At 38.9% G+C, this 26,954-nt stretch overlaps 1 protein-coding gene across 1 annotated transcript; it reads left to right on the forward strand.

Annotated features, from left to right (window-relative positions):
- The first annotated feature begins 1,975 nt into the window (after positions 1-1,975).
- Positions 1,976-24,471, forward strand: LOC134657111 (protein suppressor of white apricot). The gene is made up of 17 exons (XM_063512664.1): positions 1,976-2,218; positions 2,762-2,931; positions 4,416-4,579; positions 5,393-5,609; positions 7,100-7,161; positions 7,941-8,151; positions 9,378-9,506; positions 10,385-10,535; positions 11,674-11,786; positions 13,212-13,487; positions 14,561-14,890; positions 15,704-15,843; positions 17,009-17,099; positions 20,177-20,222; positions 20,581-20,616; positions 22,323-22,762; positions 24,360-24,471. Exons 1-16 carry the CDS (start codon positions 2,025-2,027, stop codon positions 22,753-22,755), a joined length of 2,763 nt encoding a protein of 920 aa, XP_063368734.1. The 5' UTR covers positions 1,976-2,024; the 3' UTR covers positions 22,756-22,762; positions 24,360-24,471.
- The last annotated feature ends 2,483 nt before the right edge of the window (positions 24,472-26,954 follow it).

Raw genomic sequence — 26,954 nt, forward strand, 5'->3', positions numbered from 1 at the left:
TTAGCGATAAAATATCGTGACTTTGTTTAAATGTTACAGAAAAGCCTCAAGCAATTCGGTTAATTTTAAACAAAGTGAGATTTATTGATATTCCTATTATTTTTATATCAGATAACTGTTATTTTTATATCAGATCAGATTTTGTTTCGAATATGCTGTAAACTTCAGATTTGCAATTCTTAACACTATTTTTTAAATTAAAGTGATTGCAAATTAAACTCTAGTTTAATTATGGCAAACCCACCATATTGATGCAATGCAGTTACATTGCCAACACAACAAACTATAAATGAAAAGGCATAGCAGGTAACTAATAACTATTCAGTGTCCAAGAACTAGACGATAGTAAGCTCTAGAAGCCTCAAATCTAAAATTATAATAAGAATAAAACAACAGTTATGTGGTGCCACTTTTTGCAGATTGACCTACTTGCAGATGACTTCCTATATGCTAATAAGATAATAGAAACAATATATGATACACATCAAACAGACAACTTGGTTTACTGGAATTCCTAAACTGTATTCTTATTCATTTTTGATGTGTATTGCAAAAAATATGGAATAAAAACAAATCTGGGGTGTGATGCAAAAATAACTAAAATAAAGCAGGATTAAGGTGATTTTGTGACGGGAAATGATGGAATGAGTTGCAAAATATTTACCTTCCTCGTTGGAGCCATCCTTGGGGCTTTCGTCGGTAGGATTCTCTTTCAAAGACAACAGGCCCACAGCTGACATCGCTCGGTAATCTCACTTGCTTCTCAGTCTTCTCTCAGTTAAACTACTAAAATTCTAAAATAACTGTACAATATTTACAAAGTGTTCCGGAAATTAATCTATCACCTAATATAATGTTTATATCACAGACTTTTCGTTTTTCACTAAACAATACGGAACAACACGTCCACGCACGAAAATACTATCAATATTTACAAGACCTTAGGTACAATAAACTTATTTACACATTAAAAACTAACGTTTATCAGCTAAATTTAACAAATACGCTCTAGCGGTCACAAGATACTCATAACTAAAAGAATTTATCAGTTTTAGATGCAAAAATATATAAAACGTCCGCCATATGCCTTTTGAGACCTTTATTGCGCAACGAAATTGTATAACTACGATTGAGCTTTGCTACCATGCTGATGCGTGGTATTCTTAAATTGGTTGGTGTATATCCAGTTGCCATTGTTTAGTTTTTTTGATTGAAAACGGCCTATTCCTTTCTTTGAAGTATAAAATTGAAATCAATGGAAAGATCTTTTTTATGAATTAAATAAATCAAGTAAATAACTTAAGTACTAAAAATACAATCTAACAACACAAATTATTTGTAAAATATAATTAAATGCAGCATGTTGATAATCTCAAAAATCTTAATTATGCTTAATATTATTACGCTGAAGCTTTCAATGCTCTTTTAAATTATTTATTTTGTATTAAATAGCTGCCTTGAGCATGAAATTCAATTCATGTCTTTTTTTTGTAAATTCTCTTTTTACAATTATATTTCCGAGTTCCGAGCGAGTATGGAGCGAGTGCTAATTATAGTGTGTCAAAGGTCTGTTTGATTTCAAACATAGACAGAAAGGATCATACTATCTTTGTCTAACACTAGTACTAGCACCCAAAAGAAAAGGATGAGTATAGTTTTTTTTATTCCTATTTACTGACAAGATTTGGTTGACTCAGTATATTAGACATTAGACTTGGCAACATTGAAAATGTGACATAATTGAGACGTTTTGAAAGATGGCTTTTAATAAGCTTTTAATAAAAGCTTTGATAAAAGCATTTTAAAATTAATTTCCATAATTTGTTTTTCTTTTAATTTCGTTTATCGTTAAATTAATATTCACTTACTGTAGCTCACACATGACCGTTTCAAGTGCTATTTATTAGTTTTTTTGCTGTTTTGTTCGTTATGTAGGTTATTGCTAAAAAACGCCCTAGTGCCTGCCAAATGTCGACTTGAGTTCAAGCGTTTTCTAAAATCTAAATGTGAAATAAATTTACAAAATGTCGATAAAGTGGACTGGTAGTGTCAGTGATTCCGGTATATTACGGAAAAGTGAGTTCAAGGAGAAGAAAGAAGAGCTTTTCGTGTTCGGCTACTCGTGCAAATTGTTCAGGGACGATGAAAAAGCCCTGCACATTGATCAAGGCAAACACCTCATACCGTGGATGGGGGATGAAACGTTGAAAATCGACAGGTTCGATCTGTTTTTTACTATAACTGTGGCTAAAAACTATAAAGCGATTGCAATGTGTTGGAAAATACTTAATATTGGAAGATCTTTAAGATTTTCGCAGAGGATTTTGAAGCTGGCTGGTTGAAGAACTCGCAGCGGGCGGCTGCCGCGTCGCATAATGTTATGGTGACATTCTTCAGCGGTATGTATTACTTGCACAGGTATAATTGCGTACGTATATTACCCAACGGACAGTTATGAAAAAGTTTTGAGGTTATGACATTGTTTTTGTTGTTATCCTGAATCCTTGATAGGTTTTGGTAGTACATACAGCCGGTACCGATAATTGTGTCTGAAACGGTGCTCTATGGGCTCTGTAAATAAATATCATAATTTACTTGCTGATTATTAAAAGCTGCCTGCTACCTTAGGTAGGTAAGCCTTGTTAAAATATATTTTTAGTATAAAAAAAAAAAAAAAACAAGAACACCCCTACTATCCCTAGTAATAAAAGAACCGCATATCAATTTAAACCCCTCATAACTTGTATCTCAATGTGGACAGGTATGACGCCCGAGGCGCGCTGCATGACGTGGCCTCGCTGGAGGCGCCGCCGGGCGGCTTCGACTGGCGCGTCGAGCTCACTCGGAACGAGCAGGATGTGGAGCAGCTGTGCGATGAGGAACGCTACCGAGCGCTGCATACTGATGAGGATGAGGAGGAAATGTATAAAGGTGATTATTAGATTGTGTGTGCTGTTATTGACAAAAAACTTGTTGTCATAGGGAGTATTACTGCAATGTTTTGCCGCCAGAGTGCAGCACTAGTGACTTAAGTATACCATAGAGTAACTTATACATACTGTACCTTTGACAAGTTTTGACAGACAATCAAATATGACATTGATACATCAAGGTGGTTTGCTTACAAGTGCCTACCGGGGAACGCGAAATCGAAAATCAGCTATCTGCCTCTTTATTGCTCGAATATGCAAGAGTGATAGAGAGGTTAGATAACAAAATGTCGACTCTCTCGTTTGCGGTAGACCCTTAGATTGTTTACTTGTTGTTGATGTGGCGCCCCCTACGCAGACTTTCGCGTAATATTTCGCGTAAGTATGGAATCCTTATTTCGTCAAAGACATTGACCTTCTAGAAAGTGCGCAGCGAAGAGCCACCAAGATTCCTTTTAAGCTGAAACGCTTGCCTTATGAAGAAAGGCTAAAGGTACTGAAGCTGCCCACACTCAAAGCTAGGAGAGTGAGAGGAGACCTCATCGAGTGTTTTAAGATTATCACCCACTGTTACAACCTCCCTGACATCCACAAAATAATCAATAAGAGAACTGTCAGCCGCGAGACCCGAGGTCACAGCCTACAAATTGTTCGCACTCCCACTACTACTAAAGCTGCATATCATTCCTTGTCCAACCGTGTCGTGGCGGCTTGGAACCGTTTACCGGATAGTGTTGTGACTGCCCCCTCGGTCAATGTGTTTAAAAACAGATTGGACAATTGGCTTTTAAGCAATAAGTTAGACTGATGATTACTAGTGAAGTGATATAACTATACAAACTTTGAACTATATAACACTGGACACTGTGTGACATAGGCTCATCAGCTCAATAGCTGCTCGCCTATAATTATATAATAATAATAATAATATTTCCTATTGATCAGTAACGAAAAAGTTATCAGCAACCTAATTGTAACATGTTTAAAAATCATAGTACCTTGCCATATATTTAAGCTGTCAAATTTGTGACCACGTTGTGTAATGTGTATGCTACTAGTGTATCTTTATGTGTCTTGATATACAGGTGTAACAAAAATAAAGGAGATCATTTTGAGGGTATATTTATATTGTGATCTGATTAGGAAAAAGTGGTAGAATAATTATATGGTCAGTATAATAATAATTTTGAATAATGTACTAACAAAAATAACATCACTGTTATCTTTATTAAATTAATAAATTGAAATTGAATCGAATAACCAAACTTAAGGTGCTACTCCTCACTCTTATTTAATATGACGTGATTTGAGGAGTGTCTTTTCAAAAGGGTTTATTTTTTTCTTAGCGGTACTTCTAGAGAGAACCTTGCTCAAGAAAACTTAAGGTCCAATTTAGAAATAGATTCCCAGAAAAAATAAACCCTTTTGAAAAGACACTCCTCATTTATTGACAAGCCTTAATGACCAATTCTCTATTTTCAACAGAGGAAGAACTGAAGCGTCTCCACGCTGCTGGTTATGGACAAGTCGGGTTCAACTATGACACCACTCCAGCAGCAGCCCCGGCCCCAACTACGCCTATAGAAGTTGATGAGCCTTTCATACCGACCCCGTCATACAGGGCTCTGTTTGCTCCTGATATACTATTGGTAAGCATATTCAATATTAAATAAAAAGAAAAATCATAATTATATAATTAACCAATGAACAACAACATATGTTTTTAGTTTTCCTTTTTTTAAGTAGTAGTTTTAGTTTTGTAGGTAGTTTTATTTAGGTTAGGTACTTTATTGTTACTTTATAAAAAAAAAAAGAATATATCTGTTCTGGAGACTTCGACTGGGAAGCTGAAATGATTAAAACCACGACCCAGATGGTCGGACGACATTAAAAAGACGGCAGGGCAAAAAAAAAGAGCCGACCTGGCATAGAACCGCCGCATACAGTACAACATAGAATATGTTCAAATTTTTTAAAATGAGTACTCCTTTGGGATACGCAGAGACTCTACTATTTACTAATTTTATAACTTAATTATACGCGATTAAGTCCCGGTTTCGCACGGTATAAAGACAATAGATGGACCCTATTGGCAAAAGGAAAGTGGGAAAGCCATATAAACGATGGCTAGATGATATAAAAGAAACTGCAGGGAAAGACTGGCTAAACGAAGCGGAAGACAGGCAAAAATGGAGAGAGTTGGTGGAGGCCTACACTCAAAGAGGGGTCCAAATTAAATAAACAAATAGTAAATAACATACATAAACTTAACACTAACTACTAGCTATATGAAACTTACTAACCAATACGCAGAAACTTCTAATGTAAAAATGGGAAATTTGGAAATAAAGGCTTTTTTATTTTTAGTTAGGTATTTATTTATTAAGTCCCGGTTAAATTTGAAATACTAATGTTTTTAATATTTAATTCTCTTTTCATTTCCTTCATATTCTTTTTCCTAGCCTGACTCCCTCAAGCAGAACACAATAATTGAGAAGACGGCGAACTTCATCGCGTCCCAGGGCGCCCAGATGGAGATCCTGATCAAGGCGAAGCAGGGTGACAACCCGCAGTTCCGGTTCCTGGACATGGGGGCGCCGCTGCGGCCTTACTACCTCGCCCTGGTGGCGCTTGTGAAGGCCGGGAAGTGGCCGGAGAAGGCACCGGAAGTTGTTGAAGGTAAGGCCGGCTCGGTATCGATTGCGCGCGGCTGCCTCGCGAGCCAATGTTCGATAGCTTGCCGCGCAATATGGAGACTTTAGAGCCACTTGAACCATTCCACTAACCCGGGGTTTACCGGTTAAACCTGGAGTTACCATGGTCAGGTCTATGGAACTCGCCGCGCGAGCTCGGTTTTATACCTACGAATCTGTTCCCGTTCACGGTAGAAATTTAGAAAAGCAAGCCAGTTGGTTGCCACACGCGCTCGCGCACACACGTCGCGTCGCCGCGCGCTCGAATATGCCAAATTGTATGCGAAAGAAATGTCTTCTTCACGAACAAATAACACAGCTTGTAGTGTCGATGAATGCAGAAACAACAAAATTAATAAAAAAACCCGTTTTTTCTCTTCCGATAGATAGGAAAAATATAGTATAGATAGACATTCTCAATATAAGTAGTTTATAAAACGGCGTAAACACTGCGGTTACTGCAGGGAGATATGACCTTTTAAAATGTTTCGCAGTCACTTGTCATTTTATATGGCAAGTTCTAATGCAAGTTGGACAATTAAAACTTATATTTTAGGTTACCTACCTAAAATATAAGTTCTTCTTTAAAATATAATAATATAGTTTAAGTAGGTACCTACTTATTTGTAAAATAAATTCTAAGCGTCGGCAGCCCTAGCGTTGTGCCGGTGCGCGCGGTGCGGGAAGCAGCGCGTTGAAGGTCACTCCATTGTATTTTTGTGTAGGTATCAAAACGGTAGGTATTTGCGTTTTCTTTGAGAGATGAGTATCTGTTCGTAAGAACTATTATATAATCTGTGCCATGGTTACCAGTACAATTTGATACTAGATTAACGGTTTTGCCGCTTAACCGCTTAGCGGTTTAACCGGCTAACCCCGGGTTAGGGGGATGGTGCAAGTGGCCCTTAGTGAGACAGGAATCAAGACATCACCTCCTCCACCGACTTCCAACACCTTTGGAGTTGCAGGCGTCCATTGGCTGCGGTGACTGCTTACGCTAGTGGTTTAAAAAAAAGCCACGTAACTATTAAAACTTTAATTACAATAAAATGTTTGCATTGTTTCACAGTGTTTTAAGACTTTTAATTAACCTTTTAACCGCCAGCAATTTTTGATCGAGCGTGCTCGTGTCGCCACCGACAGTAAGGTTGCCATAGTTACGGGAGCTCAGATCTTTGTCTTATTTATCAGACTGTGGCGAAATAAGCTGGATATGTAATGTCTTATATATCATACTCTGGCGGTTAAAGGGTTAAGCAGGTATTTGATATTTATAAAGTTTTCCAGAGATATTCTCGGTTCATACCAAGGTACCTCCATAACATGGGTCCCCTCATACTTTTATTTTAATAATAAACTGTACATCAATCAAGTTAATGTATTTAATTATATTTTGTATAAATATGTAATGTTTGAACGTGAAAGTGAACTTTAGTGTGATGTTAATGAATAATGAAACAAGTTGTCATTTTACAGAAAAACATCCTGAAACTGATGAATACCTGCATCCCAGCTTGGCGTCAACTGTCATTGAATCTGTAAGTATACAATATCGACTTTAACGTCTTTAACCTACTGTTATGTTATAGTTTTCAAACATTCTTCTTGTAGGATTTAATTTATTAGTTCAACCAGGCGTGGCTCACTCCGCGATTTCGTCGCGTCGCTACAAGTACATGCGGCCCACACCAATTTTGGTGTCTAGCCATAGTAGTTGCCGCGCACCGCTACGGAACGGACGCCTGCTCGCGCTTGCGCCACCTAGCGGTCATATCTGTCGTAATAGACGCGTTTTGTTAGAGAGTGAATCTTCTGTACCTATAGTTCGTTTTTTAGCATTAGAAAGAAGGTAAGCGATCTTGACATGTCTTTTAATTGAAAAACGCTTTTTAAAAATCAGTAACTTATACTTATGAAAGCAAAAGAATATATGATCGTATTAGATTCATAATTGTTATTTGCCATTATTTATTTTTAAAACGTGTTTTTCAATAAAAAGACACGTCAAAATTGTTTACCTTATTTCTAAAGCTAAAAAAAACTAACTATATTACTATTAATATCTGGGTGACCGAGCTTCGCTCGGAAAACATAAAAAAAACTCGAAAATGCGCGTTTTCCCAGAGATAAGACCTAGCTAGATCGATTTTTCGCCCCCAAAAACCCCCATATAGCAAATTTCATCGAAATCGTTAGAGCCGTTTCCGAGATCCCTGAAATATATATATATATATAAATAAATAAATATATAAATAAACAAGAATTGCTCGTTTAAAGGTATTAGATTTATTCTGTGGTTCAACATTAACTCTCTCAGGCACCATCCATACCAAGCATCCACTACCGCCCGTCCGCAGACTGTGACTACACGATGCTGGTCTCCAAGATGCGAGGAGAGGCGACCCTGGATGACAACTACACTCCGGAGCTGGCCCCCGGGGAGGTGGCTCCCCCGGGCACTGAACCGCTGCCCCCGAGAGCCAGGCCTGTCATATCCAGGGCCCCAGTCATGTACACCAGGGAACACGGTAACTACAGATGTAGTGCATAATTATTTTCCTTCGTATTTTCACGGAAACGAACGAACGTGTCTTGCTATTTCAGTCAGCATCGGTACAAAAAGTATTAAAGTTGATTGAAGTAGCAATTATGCACTACATTTGTATACCTGAAACATACATTTTATATTGACAAGTAATTCTTTGGACGCTAATTTTGCCAAAAGGCGCTGCGAATAGTCGTGTACACAGCGTTTAAGTTTATATTTGAATAATATACATGGATGTCGTTCAAAAAGCTAAGCGAAAATACGTCCAACGGATCAGCCCTGAAACTGTCCATCCATTGTCAACTTTCCAGGGTATTTACCAATGTACTAAAACTAGACTCAAACACACCCAACTTGTCAGCAGAAAAAGGCGCGAAATTCTAATTTTCTACGGGAGCACAACCCTTCGCGGCTACATTTTTTAAATTTGCCATCTTTTTCTACTGACAAAATCGATGTGCCAGAGTGTATCTAAAAATAATATACAAGGTGTCCCAAGAAGTAGTGATATACTGAAGCTGGGAGGTAGAGGACCTAGAGGGCTATCTGAATCACCCCCATGTATGTTCCGCGATTTTTCGTATTTTCGGAGTTATGATTTTTTTTAATTTTTCACCTATCGCCGAGTACGATGAGATTTTTATTTATGGTGACGTGAATTATTGCGGTAGTTGCTTGATTTTTTTTGTGTGCTAAGCTGATAGATAGGCCAATTCAGTATGGTAACATTTACTATCGTTAGATCTTTGAATGGAATTAAAAAAAAATTAATGCCAAGAAAGATAAAATTACCCAGTATGCCCTTGAAGTTGTGAACATACTGGGTAATTTTATCTTTCTTGGCATTAATTTTTTTTTAAATTCTATTCAGAGATCTAACGATAGTAAATGTTACCATACTGAATTGGCCTATCTATCAGCGTAGCACACAAAAAAAATCAAGCATCTACCGCAATAATTCACGTCACCATAAATAAAAATCTCATCGTATTCGGCGATAGATGAAAAATTAAAAAAAATCATAACTCCGAAAATACTAAAAACCGCGGAACATACATGGGGGTGATTCAGATAGCCCTCTAGGTCCTCTACCTCCCAGCTTCAGTATATCACTACTTCTTGGGACACCCTGTATATTATTTAGTTAAGAAAACTATATAAACCTATACTTATGAGAGCCTTGTTTGAATCTAGTGTGAATTTCAGAGTCCCCCCCTCCCCCCCCGCCCGCGCCGCGCGCGCCCGGCGCGCCGCCCACGCGCCCCGTCGGCGCCAGGTCCACCGGCCTCAGCCTCATGAAGAACTATAACACTGACTCGGATAGCGATGCTTCAGGTAACAAGAATAGGACTAATACTACTGTTTATTAGAAAGAAAGAAAGAAAGAAAATACATTTATTTAACGCTACAACATATTACATAATTGAAATGAAAACATACAGGCATAAAAAAAACATTGGACGCTAAAATAGGACTCAGCATAATGCCGCGGCAATCCGTGGCGCTGGTTTTCAGTGGGGACCTGACTTAAAACTTACTTGATTAGGGTTCCGTACCCAAAGGGTAAAAACGGGACCCTATTACTAAGACTCCGCTGTCCGTCCGTCCGTCCGTCCGTCTGTCACCAGGCTGTATCTCACGAACCGTGATAGCTAGACAGTTGAAATCTTCACAGATAATGTATTTCTGTTGCCGCTATAACAACCGTGATAGCTATACAGTTGAAATCTTCACAGATGATGTATTTCTGTTGCCGCTATAACAACAAATACTAAAAACAGAATAAAATAAAGATTTAAGTGGGGCTCCCATACAACAAACGTGATTTTTGACCGAAGTTAGCAACGTCGGGCGGGGTCAGTACTTGGATGGGTGACCGTTTTTTGCTTGTTTTTTTGCTGGTTTTGCTCTATTTTTTGTTGATGGTGCGGAACCCTCTGTGCGCGAGTCCGACTCGCACTTGGCCGGTTTTTTATATAATATATATCATTGAAAAAACGAATAACTAAAATACTGACACAGTAATACAAAGGAGCGACCTTCTTGAATCCGCGGGTCATTGACCGCTCGCGCCGGCGAAAGAACGATGGGGGTTGATATGAGCGGATAATGTGTATTAATTATAGAGTTCGTTTTAGTTACTGCTAAAAAAATATTGGATAATAATACCTAAACCTAAGTGACATAACGTAACAAGCATAATTTATTGACAGATTACGACTCATCCTCATCGGACAGTAAAGACAAACCCCTCATCATAACTCCGCCCGAGGACGTGCAAGTGGTGATCGACAAGATGGCCGCCTACGTCGCGCGAAATGGCGACGAGTTTGCCGAGATAGTGCGCGCCAAGAATGACCCGAGGTAGCGTTTGTTCTTATACGGACCCTCTACTCGGGTATGCGAGTGGGACATCGCTATACTTGCATAGCGCTGTCTAGCTCAGCGAGATAACCGCAGCGGTCTCTAATAATCACGCCGCCCAAGGACGTGCAAGTGGTCGACAAGATGGCCGCCTACGTCGCGCGAAATTAGCGTTTGTTCTTATACGGTTCTCCACTCGGGTATGCGACTGGGACATCGCTATACTTGCATAGCGCTGTCTCGCTCAGCGTGATAACCGCAGCAGCCTCTAATAATCACGCCGCCCGAGGACGTGCAAGTGGTGATCGACAAGATGGCCGCCTATGTCGCGCGGAATGGCGACGAGTTTGCCGAGATCGTGCGCGCCAAGAACGACCCGAGGTAACACACGTTTTATGTCATCATCACATTCTTAGACATCCAGTGGTAGACAAGTGACTAAACAGGGCATTAAAAAAACAAAAAAATAACACAATTCTAGGGATTGACAGGGCAAGTTATGATGGCGCCATCTGCTTAATACTTCGACCGGCCAACCCCATTCCACCCTTAGTTAGCGGTCGCCGCTCAAGAAGCTTTCTGAACCTGGACGAAGAAACCTATGTCCTTGCAACAAAATTTTCAATGTCTGGATTGAGAAAATACCGTTTTACGCATTTATAGTTCTTGGTGTACGCAAATAGTAGAGTGACTGTCATGGTAAATAAATTATGTTATGGCGCCATCTCTCGAAAATATTGCACCATACCTTTGGCCTACTGTAGGGTAGATGGCTTACATTTCAATATTTAACAAATTAACACATATCAGTGAAAGAATAAGTGTTAAGGTCAAATGGCGTTTTAACAGTTTTAATCTGCTGTCGAGAGATGGCAGTAAATTTACACATAATTTACTTTGACAATCCGCCTCTATTTCAAATTCTCTTTGGTGTGCGTAAGGTTTTCATTGATTGTTGTGTTCCACACATAGATGGTGGGATCCTATAGAAGTGGTATACGCGTGCCTCCGTGAGGGACAAACAATAATAGCGCTTTCGCTGCTACTCCTACTGAAAGATACATAAGACTCCCGTTCGCTCACTTCCCCCACCCATCATGCCTTATCCAGTTAAAATACTAGATTCATGGTTCCTCAGGTTTACGTTTCTGGAGCCGGATCACATCTACCACCCGTATTACATGCGGCTGATGCAGCAGAAGCGAGGCGGGGCGAATGGGACAGGCAAAGAGGAGCCTAAGAGGACCACAGGTGTATATTTTTGCCCTCAATCCCCTTTATAGGGTTCCGTACCCAAAGGGCAAAAACGGGACCCTATTAATAAGACTCCACTCCCTTTAATATCTTTTTTTTATATTGATCCTAGCGAAAAAATATTGCATTTATTTTATAAGAAATATCAAATAGATTATTAACGTAAAAGATAATTTCTTGCTGTGGGTTACCGTTTACGAGTTATTTACGAAAAACTAAAAAAAACGACCTTAGAACAAATTATACGTGACTTTCCCACCTTATTATATTTTAAAATAATGATCCTAGCGAAAAAGTGTACTGAATCTTTTTTGTAGAAAATTTTATGTAGATTACTTATGTAATAGAACATTTCTTGCTACAGGCCACCGTTTAAGAGTTATTTACGAAAAACTATAAAAAGTGACATTAAACCGAAATTAGAAATGATACTGAGAAACGTGCAACGTGTAACTTAGAAATGTGCATTCAAGCGTGAGTCGGACTTAATTACTTAGTTTTTGATCCGACCCCTACGGGTTTTTAATAGACATTCCACTCATTCTCACGTTTCACATAAAATAGTACATTATTGTCGAGGTTCGGAAGTAGCTACTTGCAGGCTGAGGATTCGTTTTAAACGGACGACCTTGGGAGTCCGTTTAATTGAATCCGAAGCCAGCAAGTAGCCGTCCAGCCGAGTCATATATAGTGCTTTTCTCAAAAATGGTGCAAGAAATAGAAACATATTACAGAACTTACAGAAGCAACGTTCTAATTTTCAGAAAAAAATACAACCATTAAAAAAATTAGCTTGCCGCCTTTAAAAAAAAAAGAAGTGTATTTTTCTGCTGAAAATACGCCAACCTATTTGAGACACCTAAATAGTCGCGGTACCAACATTAAGCCTGTAACAGACTATCGCACCGCACCGCGACCTTGGAGCGTCGCACCCATAAGTGAGAGCGAGAAAGAGATATCTGTTTCTCGCTCTCACTTATGGGTGCGACGCTCCAAGGTCGCGGTGCGGTGCGATAGTCTGTTATAGGCTTTATAATAATTAGTGCTGATCATCTGTTTGGCTGTTTAAGGGACCTATGCCTTCATTTGATATGGCCATTTGAAGTTTTAAAAAGTTTGGAACTCGTTAAATAATGGAATTTGTATGCGACATTGCAGTCCCGAAATCGAGACTGCAATGTTTTTAACTTTTTAATTTTTTGAATGACCATAAACTAGGTACGCACTTCGCGACCTATTTTTTAACCGGCAACGTCGACTTTGCCGTCCATTTTTGAGAAAAATACATTGTTAAAAATTGTGTAATGTACGGAACCCTTGGAACGCGAGTCCGACTCGCACTTGGCCGCTTTTTAGAGAGTGATTCTTCTGTACGTATTTATTTATTCTGTGGTAATATTTACATATTATTATTTATTGCAGCACCAGTGTCATTCTCAATAAAGAAGCTAAAAGAGCCAGACCCGGTACTCCCAAAACCGGCGCTCCCCTACGAGTCCAGTTCCGACGATGAAACCGAAAAAACCGACAACACCGAAAAACCGGAGTCCAAACCACAGACCCCCGTCAACCAGATACCGCAGGCTGTGGTGTACAAGATGGAGGCTCAGCGGCCGGCGCAGGAGCCTCCGAAGATGCCAGTTATTGAGAGGAAAGAGGACGGCATGCAGCCGGTTCTAGTGCAGCCAGAGAGAGTGAGTAGCATTAGATACTAGTGGCTCTGTGAGCTGTAGACCTCGCGAGCATAGCTTATTGGGACCGTGCACGATGACAGCGCCACACAGCGGTTTGATCAATCAACAATACAAAGATTTTAATTTATTAAAAAAAATACGAAGTTTGTGTGAAAAAAAAATACAAAAAGTTATGTCTTACAGGGGATCGAACCCAGACTTTCTGTGTGCAAACAAAAAAAGCGATTGTTTACAAAACGCGCCATGATAGTTCTTAGCTAAGCTGACGAAATTCGGCTACTCATTCTCGAGTACAAACTAAATATCTAAATACCGCCTAAACCAGCAATACAATTTTTCTGCATTTTTTGCCATTTACTATGTAAATATGTCTCAAAAAGAAAATACTCTTATGATATCGAAAGAAAAAAGACACAATAAGCACATAAGTCCAATAGGGTTGTTGACTGTATAAATATATAATAATGTTTAATTATAACTAAATGTAGAAGGAGAAGTTAATTTGAACGTGACGTCGTGTGTGCGTTTCATATACACTAGTATCTAACCGTTCCGACAGTTCGAGAAAAAAAAAGAACTCGATTTGACCTGACAGTCAACCACCCTATAAGGGCAAAAAGCATTAATTACAGCAACAGTAAAGTAGCGATAAGTATACATACATCTATTAATAACTACTTATATAATAGGTATAACATTTAGAACTATTTGTTAACATTTAAATACCTACTATTTAAGTGCGACAATAGGCTCGGTACTCGGTATAGGTCTGGTGACTGCACAGCGCTGTTTTTCAGCCCGTACCTGTCTCTTTGCGTATATAAAGGAAAATTTTAATTGCTAGCTATAGGGGAAGTTTAGCCTTTTCTTTGGGGGAGGTGGTAAGGGTGTTTCCACCTGTCCAATTTCTTTATCCAATGACTTCGGCTAAGGCGGAAACCATAGGTGGGAACGAAAGGTCCGATCGCTGTGTCTCGCTCTAACCTAAGGTTGTGTCCTTAGCCAAAGCCAGTCGCGCAATGTCTTGGCCAGCGCGTATACATAGACTTTCTTAAAGGGTTTTTCGGAATATAACAGTTTTTTTATTTATCCTTTGGGTTCATTTTTTTTTTCAGATAATTCCGAAGCCAGAAATACCACAGACAAGAAAAGAGAAATCGTTAACACCAGAAAAGAAAATAGAAAAGCCAAGGGACAGAGATAGTCCAGTCAAAAGAGACAAGCGGAAACACAGCAAAGCGTCCAAACCGGAAAGTAGGGAGAGAAAGGATCGGAGCGTGGACAAGGAAAGGAAAAGAGACAAAGATAGTGGGAAGAAGAATGATGTCGCTGTCGATGAAATTATATCATTGGAAGATAATGATGATGATTTGATTGATTTGACTGGGGACTACTCTGATACTAAAAGTAAGTTATCAAAAATCACGTAATATTGAAAACACGTGAAATGATTGTAGGTCCTGGACCGTTTATTTTTATTTCTCATGCTCTGAAAGAGGGTCATTGTTGTTCTAAAAGGTGTGCAGAAAGTGATACGTTTCTGCACTAGAGTACTTTCTTTCCAACTACGATTATTTTAATTTTTTTAAGATAAACATTTTAAGTTTGGTTTTAAATGGATTTGTTATACAATTTTCATTATTATTTTTAACTCCCCATTCCATAAATGACGATTCTTTTACCTAAATTGGTAATTGAAAGTACCTTCGAGAATCAGTATAAAAGTTTATACTCAGTCATGTTTTTTAAAATCACATGCATTTTACTTTCCTCGTATTCAAAATGAAAAGTACTTAGAGTATTTAACTCGGGTGAAAGGCATCATTTCAGCCTCGGACTATTGACGTTCTCACTTCGTTCGAGTACCAAACTACCTCGGCAGAAATGAGTGCCTTTTACCCCTTGGTCATAGAGAAAAAAATACATAAGTGCTCACTCCATACATCAGTTTTAGTACCAAAAAGACTATTAGCATCTAGCATCTAGTAGCGGAACTATCAGTACTGCTACTTGACAATAGATGTAGCACCGACCGGGAAGTCTTATGCTGTTGAGATAAGACTTTCCGGTCGGTGCTACATCTATTGTCAAGTAGCAATACTGATAGTTCCGCTACTCGATGCTAGATGTAGACACTGAAATTAATAGTCTGAACTGATGTATGGAGTGAGCACTCTGTATTTTTTTCTCTATGCCTTGGTTAACTATCTACTATTTTAGTGGAGGTGGAGGGGTCAGAGCGGGAAAAGCAGCGTTCCCGCCGCGCGCGCGCCGCCGAGTTCCTGCGCCGCGTCGGCGTCGACCCCGCGCACCCCGCCGCCGCCGCCGCGCTGCCCGCCAGCTCGCTCGCCAGCGCCATGGTACCACCAACACAGACAAGACATCCTCCATACTGAGCATAGTAGCGCTACCCCCTTTGCCACAAATATACGGTAGTTTTACTCCATCTTCGAGTCAAAGTGTCTTTGTGTGACGTCCGTGTCTTTGAACGGACCAATCACGGCACGGGACACTCGCTCACCTCGTCCCCCGCACCCCAGTATTTTTGGCAGCATCGGTTTCATGAAATAATTGCTCTAAACTCCGTCTAGAGGATTCCTAGTCTATGCGGTGCCGTCTCCATACTAAATAATACGGCTAAATATGGATGTCGTAGTATTTGTATGGAGACGGCCGCTATATGACGGCACCGCTATCCTAGGAAACCAGAGCTTTAGGGCTCATTTAGACGGTGCGAGAACTCGCATGCGAGTTTCATTACATTGCGTCAGTTGATCGGTCGGCTGAATTGTTGTAGACTCAATGGTCCGCAATGTAACTAAAATCGTATACGAGTTCGCGCGCCGTCTAAATGAGCCCATACAGTCGTGGTCAATAGGGTATTTTACTGTATATAAAATAAATTATTTCACACCATGCATGAAATAAAGCACCAGATAATTACTAGAAAAACATAGACAGTTATTTTTAAACACAAGTCCTATTTAGTAAATCGGATAGAAATATAAAAAGTGGGTGAGTTGACCGTGACGTTACTGTGTAATATTTCATATAAATTCCATATTAAGCTTTGGTTTCCTCCGAAAGCGGTGCCGTCAAATAGCGACCGTCTCCATACAAATACTACGACATCCTTTAGTATGGAGACGGCCGCTATATGACGGTACCGCTATCCTAGGAAAACCGATCTTTAGCAAATCGTTTTGACAGTAAAAAAAAAACTTATTTGACTAGTAGGAAAATACCCTATTATGTAGCCATAGTACAACTACTGCCATCTTTCGACAGAAGATTAAAACTGTTAGAACGCCATTTGACTTTTATCTTTATTCTTTCACTAATATATGTGTCAATTTGTTAAATGTCAAAAAGTAACGCCATCTAGTCGACAGTAGGCCAAAGGTATGGCGCCGTCGCTTGAAAAGATTGCACCAAATCTTTGGCCTAGTCACAAAAAATGTGCAATAAAGTTTAAATAAGTAAATATTATGTGACTGTTGCATAAAATACTGTTGTTGCCTTTAGGTGGACACGCTAGAATCCCTTCGAAAGAAAAAAGAAGAGGAGGAAGAGAAACGACGACGCCGCGAGAAGAAACGACACCGCTCCAAATATGGTACAACACTAATATTATACTTTACAGTACAATATCTGGGAAACAGAGCAAAGCTCGGAAAACATAGAAAAACGACGACGCCGCGAGAAGAAACGACACCGCTCCAAATATGGTACAACACTAATATTATACTTTACAGTACAATATCTGGGAAACAGAGCAAAGCTCGGAAAACATATAAAAACGACGACGCCGCGAGAAGAAACGACACCGCTCCAAATATGGTACAACACTAATATTATACTTTACAGTACAATATCTGGGAAACAGAGCAAAGCTCGGAAAACATAGAAAAACGACGACGCCGCGAGAAGAAACGACACCGCTCCAAATATGGTACAACACTAATATTATACTTTACAGTACAATATCTGGGAAACAGAGCAAAGCTCGGAAAACATAGAAAAACGACGACGCCGCGAGAAGAAACGACACCGCTCCAAATATGGTACAACACTAATATTATACTTTACAGTACAATATCTGGGAAACAGAGCAAAGCTCGGAAAACATAGAAAAACGACGACGCCGCGAGAAGAAACGACACCGCTCCAAATATGGTACAACACTAATATTATACTTTACAGTACAATATCTGGGAAACAGAGCAAAGCTCGGAAAACATAGAAAAACGACGACGCCGCGAGAAGAAACGACACCGCTCCAAATATGGTACAACACTAATATTATACTTTACAGTACAATATCTGGGAAACAGAGCAAAGCTCGGAAAACATAGAAAAACGACGACGCCGCGAGAAGAAACGACACCGCTCCAAATATGGTACAACACTAATATTATACTTTACAGTACAATATCTGGGAAACAGAGCAAAGCTCGGAAAACATAGAAAAACGACGACGCCGCGAGAAGAAACGACACCGCTCCAAATATGGTACAACACTAATATTATACTTTACAGTACAATATCTGGGAAACAGAGCAAAGCTCGGAAAACATATAAAAACGACGACGCCGCGAGAAGAAACGACACCGCTCCAAATATGGTACAACACTAATATTATACTTTACAGTACAATATCTGGGAAACAGAGCAAAGCTCGGAAAACATAGAAAAACGACGACGCCGCGAGAAGAAACGACACCGCTCCAAATATGGTACAACACTAATATTATACTTTACAGTACAATATCTGGGAAACAGAGCAAAGCTCGGAAAACATAGAAAAACGACGACGCCGCGAGAAGAAACGACACCGCTCCAAATATGGTACAACACTAATATTATACTTTACAGTACAATATCTGGGAAACAGAGCAAAGCTCGGAAAACATAGAAAAACGACGACGCCGCGAGAAGAAACGACACCGCTCCAAATATGGTACAACACTAATATTATACTTTACAGTACAATATCTGGGAAACAGAGCAAAGCTCGGAAAACATAGAAAAACGACGACGCCGCGAGAAGAAACGACACCGCTCCAAATATGGTACAACACTAATATTATACTTTACAGTACAATATCTGGGAAACAGAGCAAAGCTCGGAAAACATAGAAAAACGACGACGCCGCGAGAAGAAACGACACCGCTCCAAATATGGTACAACACTAATATTATACTTTACAGTACAATATCTGGGAAACAGAGCAAAGCTCGGAAAACATAGAAAAACGACGACGCCGCGAGAAGAAACGACACCGCTCCAAATATGGTACAACACTAATATTATACTTTACAGTACAATATCTGGGAAACAGAGCAAAGCTCGGAAAACATATAAAAACGACGACGCCGCGAGAAGAAACGACACCGCTCCAAATATGGTACAACACTAATATTATACTTTACAGTACAATATCTGGGAAACAGAGCAAAGCTCGGAAAACATAGAAAAACGACGACGCCGCGAGAAGAAACGACACCGCTCCAAATATGGTACAACACTAATATTATACTTTACAGTACAATATCTGGGAAACAGAGCAAAGCTCGGAAAACATAGAAAAACGACGACGCCGCGAGAAGAAACGACACCGCTCCAAATATGGTACAACACTAATATTATACTTTACAGTACAATATCTGGGAAACAGAGCAAAGCTCGGAAAACATAGAAAAACGACGACGCCGCGAGAAGAAACGACACCGCTCCAAATATGGTACAACACTAATATTATACTTTACAGTACAATATCTGGGAAACAGAGCAAAGCTCGGAAAACATAGAAAAACGACGACGCCGCGAGAAGAAACGACACCGCTCCAAATATGGTACAACACTAATATTATACTTTACAGTACAATATCTGGGAAACAGAGCAAAGCTCGGAAAACATATAAAAACTCAAAAATGCGCGATTAGATCCAGAGATAAGACCTAGCTAGATCGATTTTTCGCCCTCCAAAACCCCCATATAGCAAATTACATCGAAATCGTTAGAGCCGTTTCCGAGATCCCCGAAATATATATATATAAATAAATAAATATACAAGAATTGCTCGTTTAAAGGTATAAGATTAGATATGGTGCCACTTTACCGCACTAGTGCGATAATAAGCTCATTACACAACTATGTCGAAAATTTAAAGGGCCTTAAGTACTGTACAACGTTGTACGATACATGTGCGAATAGGTAATTCGCAACTCGTGTCGACTTAGAACATTCCCTTCGGTCGTGTTTTAATTTATCGCCACTCGTTTCTAATTTCCTATTTTTCGCACGTGTATCGTAATGTACTATATATAAAATCAGACCCCGTAATAACAAAACTTGACAAACAACAAAACTACCACTGATGTAAGAATGTCGTAATTTCACACGCAGGATTTTTTAACCTTATGGACGCCAATGACCGATATATACGCACCGCAGGTCCAACGCCAAAGACGTATTAATCGGTCATAGACCACAGAACAACATATAGACCTAGGTGCATTTGCATAAAGTTCAATTTCAGTTTTGACACTTCGGTGACGTGGCGTCTGGAGACAGCTTTTGTGTTTGACACGGCGTCGAAAAGGTTAATCACTGCCAGTAATTAAAATTTAGTTTTTATTTAAAATTTTAATGATTAACGTTTATGCAACGATTGCCTATTTTTTTCCAGATGATGACGACGAAAAGGCACATCGGAAGAAGCGCAGAAAATATAGGTAAGGTTTAAACGGGTGAATCAACTTTTAAAACACTGATATCGAGTCCTAGCAAAGAAAATCGATTTTTTAAAAACCATGTTTTTTTTTTTTTAATTTTTAGGGTTCCGTACCCTAAGAGTAAAAACGGAACCCTATTACTAAGACTCCTCTGTCCGTCTGTCTGTCTGTCACCAGGCTGTATCTCATGAACCGTGATAACATTGGCGTTTGTGTCCGCACGTCCTGATTTGATCGGACAATTTAATCAGATTGGCGAAAAATTGTCCTCGTCTGGACAGGCCTTTACAGTCTATTATTCGGAATAATTACGATTTTGTTATGATAACTTATCGATTTACCTTGCTAATTGTTTCAGATCTTCTGAAGACAATGAAGAATCAGATATAGATAGGTAAGTTTACATCAAAAAAACCCACTAAATAATTTTGTATTTCAATTTTGGAATCATTCACTTGCTCGGGTATCAATATTAGCACGAGAGGTTAAACAACAACTTTGCCCCCTTGTAAAACAAATAACTATAAATACCGTTTCAGCAGAAAAGGTAAAACACACATACTTCCGTTGGTAAAATATATTTTTTTTAATTTTTAATTTTTTTTTATTATTCAATATTAGTATGGATATTGGCAACGTGGACATGACCATATGTTTAACTAGTTTTTGCCCGCGGCTTCGCATGCGCAGGAGAGTTTTTTTTTATTTTGGACCTCCATTTCACCCCTTTAGGGGATGAACACAGACAAGACATCCTCTAGACTGAGCATAGTAACGCTACCCCCTCTGCCACTTATAGGGTAGTTTTACTCCATCTTCGAGTCAATCCCGTGCCGTGATTGGTCCGTGTCTTTGAACGGACCAATCACGGCACGGGATTCGCTCACCTCGTCCCCCCGCACCCCCGTATTTTTGGCAGCATCAGTTTCATGAAATAATTGCTCTAAACTCCGTCTAGAGGATTCCTAGTCTATGGGGATGAATTTTGAAAAATCCTTTCTTAGTGGACCCCTAGACCTTATAAGGAACCTACTTGCCAAATTTGGACTTTCTAGTCCCAGCGGTTTGGGCTGTGCGTTGATTTAAGTCAGTCAGTCAGGTCTTTCACGTTTATTTATATATATATATAGATAAAAAAATACATTTCAGACTTCATACAATGGTTCATACAATCATCATCTTCCTCGCGTTGTCCCGGCATTTTGCCACGGCTCATGGGAGCCTGGGGTCCGCTTGGCAACAAATCACGGGAATTGGCGTGGGCACTAGTTTTTACTAAAGCGACTACCATCTGACCTTCCAGCCCAGAGAGTAAACTAGGCCTTATTGGGATTAGTCCGGTTTCCTCACGATGTTTTCCTTCACCGAAAAGAGACTGGTAAATATCAAATGATACTTCGCACATAAGTTCCGAAAAACTCATTGGTACGAGCCGGGGTTTGAACCCGTTGCAAGTCACACGCTAGGCCTAGGTCTTTCAGCTAGGCCACCGGCGCTTCATACAATGTTATATTTTTTAGCTTGTAAGATTTTTATTATGTATGTATGTTAGTTTGTAAGGTATAGTAAGTGAACGTTCCCACGAAATACGATTAAATCACCACGTATGCATAATAATTATAAAATAACCAAGAATGTTATTACAGTACAATCAGCAAGGGTCAGGTTCACACTGGTGTTAAATTACCTTTAGTAGATATAGGTTTAATCTACCTACTGTTTGTTTAGTTAGGTCAAAATGGTCAAATCTTATAAGCTGATTTAACCACTATCCGATTAGCGTAACATTTACTTACGTAATACCTAAAACAAAATTTAATTTCAAAAAAAAAAAATTGTCCAAGAGAATTACGTTTATGTTGATTTTTGACAATATATTCTTGTTCGGAAAATAGTTATGGCCTACATGGCGAGTTTCTATAAATGTTGTTTGTACCGATTGTACGGACTGTACCTTTCCTTAAATATCGAGACGATCCTAAAGCGAACTCGATAAGGTCGTACGGGGCTCCATGGGCCTTAGTTGCCTGATAATAAATGATATTTGATTTGATTTGAATAGTACTTAATGTTATCTATTAATATTTCTCTATATTCCAGTTCTAAAAAGAAAAAGCGTAGAAGGGACAAGAAGGCCAAGAGCAAGAAGAAGAAAAAGCGAGAAGTAGAGGAAGAGGTAGTCCACGAACTACCCCCGAACATCGACTTATCCAACACTCTCAAAGTACTGCGCACCACTTCCCCTACTAAGGAACTATGCCAAAATCTAGAAACACAGACTCAGAGGCAAGCACCTGATGAAGAACGGTACAGAAGGAGAAAGAACGAGTCCTCAAGCGAAGACGAACGGCATAGAAGGAAAAAGAAGATTGAGAAAGAGTCTTCTAGTGATGAAGAAAAAGATAAGAGGAAAGAAGGAGGCGAACAGAAGGAACATAGAAGGAAAAAGAAGGAAGATAGGGAGTATAGTGAGGGGGAGTGGTCGAGCGATAGCGAAGAGGACTCGGCCTCGAGTATTAGTAGAGACAACTAGGTATGGTCTTATAGTTCGTTTTTTTTAGCATTAGAAAGAACTTGAAAGAAGGTAAGCGATTTTGACATGTCTTTTTATTGAAAAACACTTTTAAAAAATCAACAACTATTACTTATGAAAGCAGAAGACTATAAAAGATCGTATTAGATTCATAATTGTTACATATTTACCGTAACTTATTTTTAAAATGTGTTTTTCAATTAAAAGACACATCAAGATTGTTTACCTTTTTCTAATGCTAAAAAACTATAGTGTCCCACGGTCCTAATACTAGTACAGTCGACGTCAAAGATATGCATACAATTTTACACCTTATTCCATTGTAATAACGTGGAAAATTTTATTCAATCATCAATCAAAATCAAAATTTCAATCATTATTACACAAGAGTAGCCGTGCCAGTTGTATGTGACTAATGTGACACCATTATAGTTATTTACGATACAAGTGCGGAAAAGAGGAAATTCGAAACGAGTGGCGATAAATTAAAACACGTCCGAAGGGAGTGTTTTAAATCGACACGAGTTGCGAATTACCTACGCACGTGTATCGTACGTTTTACAGTAATATGCCCTGTCAACTTTTGACATACACACGAAACTGCGAACGTTTCACTAGTGCGGGAAAATAGGGCCATATGTACTGTAAATATTATTTTCACCTCAGCAGTTCGAACAAGGGTACTTTGCTACTTAAAAACAGTGAGCAAAATCGCATTTTGCTCACTGAGTGAAACAAAATGAGCAAAATGCGATTTAGCTCACTGTTTTTAAGTAGCAAAGTACCCTTGTTCGAGCTGCTGAGGTGAAAACTTAATTGTTGGTATATCTTAAGAAAACATGAGTGAATAGGTAAGTGATGAAGAAGGAATACATTTATCGGGTTCTCTAATATGTTCTCACTGCTGAGGTGAAAAGTTTTGTGAACTACACGAGATCAAAGTTATTTACATCTCGTGCGCTTTTGAGTCCCTTACTACGCTCAAGATTCTAAATTAGATTCACTCGCTACGCTCGTGAGTCTAGTATAGAATCTTTCGCTTGCACGGGACTCAAAATAAGCAAATAAAATAAGCACTCGAAGAAATATCAAACTTTGATCTCTTGTTGTACAAATAACTATTTCTGTTCTTTTCAGATTATACAGTGTGGAAAGATAAGTCGGGCCCTGGAGGGAAACTACCTTAAATCCTTAAGCTGGCTCATTTTACTTAAAGGAGACATTCCTTTATTTTTAAAAAGAAACAAAACTGCATTCAAAGATTTTCTAAAACTCGCTTGCCTCGCCCGGGACTCGAACCGACTAAAAATTCCAAAAAATAAAAACTCGCGATTTTATTCTACTAGTCGATACAGTTAATGTTAATGATAACAGTTCTCCAAGAAATATTAGGTCTTAAACTCGTCTGTCGTACAAAAAATCCATAAAATGTAATATTTAGTACTCAAGATTTATTTAGACAAGCCAAATTGAAGAAAAAAATAAAAATACTTTGAATGCAGTTTTGTTTCTTTTTAAAAATAAAGGAATGTCTCCATTAAGTAAAATGAGCCAGCTTAAGGATTTAAGGTAGTTTCCCTCCAGGGCCCGACTTATCTTTCCACACTGTATATTACTAGTATAAATATTTGTAAGTTTACAATAAAAGACATATTTCATTCAATTCGTGCTAACATTACTTTTTATGTCAAACTGTAAGATACAGAACACTATTGCACGTACAGTCAGCAGCAGAAGTTGCTAAACGGACGAAGTGTTCAAAATGATCTTGAAGCTACTTTATTGTTAAGAGAATAAGAGCGTTTCAAGGTAATTTTGAACACCTCGCCCGCTTAGTAACCTTTGCTGCTGACTTTACATGAACGAACACTAACCATTATCAATTATCATGCGATGTCCCATAAATAAGACAATTTATTTTTCAATACAATTGAATGTCAAGAATTATGCAAAATTGAACCCTAACACTTTGAAATAAAGTTCAAAATCAGCGGCGGTAGCACGGTCTCATTTTTATCGCTTGACACCATGTCTGTCACGTTCTAACAAGTATGTAAGTGCGAAAGTGACGGGCATAGTGACAGGCGATAAAAATCGAACCTTACCGTATAAAAACTTAAAGTTTGAGTTCTCGTTATATTTATAAATTCCATATTTTTAGTGTCCAAATAGGGATTATTACTGCAATCCTTTGCCGCCAGAGTGCAGCACTAGTGACTTAAGTATACCATAGAGTAACTTATACATACTGTATTTTAAACTGTTTTTTGACAAGTTTTCTCAGACAATCAAATTTGACAATTATACATCAAGGCGGTTTGTTTACAAAGGGCCTACCGGGAAACGCGAAATCGGAACTCTGCTGTGCCTCTTTATCTCTCGAATATGCAAGAGTGATAGAGAGGTTAGATAACAAAATGTCGACTCTCTCGTTTGCGGTAGACCCTTAGATTGTTTACTTGTTGTTGGAGTGGCGCCCCCTACGCAGACTTTCGCGTAATATAAATAAATAAAAAATAAATATTATAGGACATTATTACACAAATTGACTAAGCCCCACGGTAAGCTCAAGAAAGCTTGTGTTGTGGGTACTCAGACAACGATATATATAATATACAAATACTTAAATACATAGAAAACAACCATGACTCAGGAACAAATATCTGTGCTCACACAAATAAATGCCCTTACTGGGATTCGAACCCAGGACCGCGGCTTCACAGGCAGGGTCACTACCCACTAGGCCAGACCGGTCGTCAAATATTCCCTATTATTGTGATAAATTGCTCATTTTCTATCTATTTAACTAGAATTTGATATAATATACAACATGTGTAATGAACTAATGATCATACCATGCCGATTATCTCACTTGCCTTATATGTATTACTAGCGACCCCCCCGGCTTCACACGGGTACAACCTTAACAAATTATAAACCTAAACCTTTCTCAAGAATCACACTATTGATAGGTAAAATCAGCGGTTTTTGAGTTTATCGCAAACATACATACAAACAGACAGACGCGGCGGGGGCTTTATTTTATAAGGCAGCGGTCGGCAACCCGCGGCCCGTGAACCTGTCACTCTCGACCCGCGAGCCTCCCTGACTATTTTGTATGTAATATTGACAAACGACATGCAATGTCTGATTAAGTCATAAATGGGTTGATCAACTTTTTCTTGTCATACGTTGCTATGGTTACGGTCTCCTGAGTCACTCTTAACCTTTTATACGCCGTGTCAAACACAAAAGCTGTCACTCAGACGCCACGTCACCGAAGTGTGAAAACTGAAATTGGACTTTATGCATATGCACCTAGATCTATGTTGCTCTGTGGTCTATGACCGATTAATCCGTCTTTGGCGTTGAACCTGCGGTGCGTATATATCGGTCATTGGCATTTAAAAAGTTAACATTCTAGGTTTTTCGTATTAAAATGAACCGAGCTTGCATTTTATGGTAGTTATATGCAGGGATCGGATACCGGTATTTTTTGTATGGGAACGGAAAAGGTATTTTTTCGTTCTTTGCTAATTACTTCATTTCTAATTGGGCAATCTAATAGTACGAAGTCGTAACCTACAAACACAACTGAGTCCTACATTTCAAGTATAAAATAATTCGAAAAATATGGTTATTTCTAAGTTTTTGCAAAAAACCGGTTCCGATCCCTGGTTATATGACCTTTCCATAATGGGACAACTACTGAGCATGTTAGTAGAACATGATACAGCAGTTCTTCTAACAATCTATGCTACTATTGTCTCCTCGCTGATGGGACAGAATAACAACAAGAAATAGTTGATTGACCCAAATATTAACAAAGTACGGCCCGCTTCAACTTCGTTAACTACTATGTGGCCCTTGGCTGCTAAAAGGTTGCCGACCGCTGTTATAAGGTGTAGTGATTATCAGTTTATCAGTCAGTGTCTTATTTCATGAATAGTTAGACAATTTGTAACTAAATAAAGTACAAATCATTATAACCCTTAAGGTATCATAACAGTGTTAATTTTGGTTGCTGTTATAGTGTAGACAAATATATTATGCCTTGTTTAGTACCTATGTAAAATATATTTATAATAAAGTACTTTAACATCTGTAAATGGTTTCTGTTTGATTTGAGATAACCCTCCGTATAAAGTAGGGATGTGAGCACGGGGAATTTCGTTCGTTGACACACCTGCTATCTCTAT

This window comes from Cydia amplana, chromosome 19 (genome assembly GCF_948474715.1).
Source record: "Cydia amplana chromosome 19, ilCydAmpl1.1, whole genome shotgun sequence".
In the NCBI taxonomy this organism is placed as follows: domain Eukaryota; kingdom Metazoa; phylum Arthropoda; class Insecta; order Lepidoptera; family Tortricidae; genus Cydia; species Cydia amplana.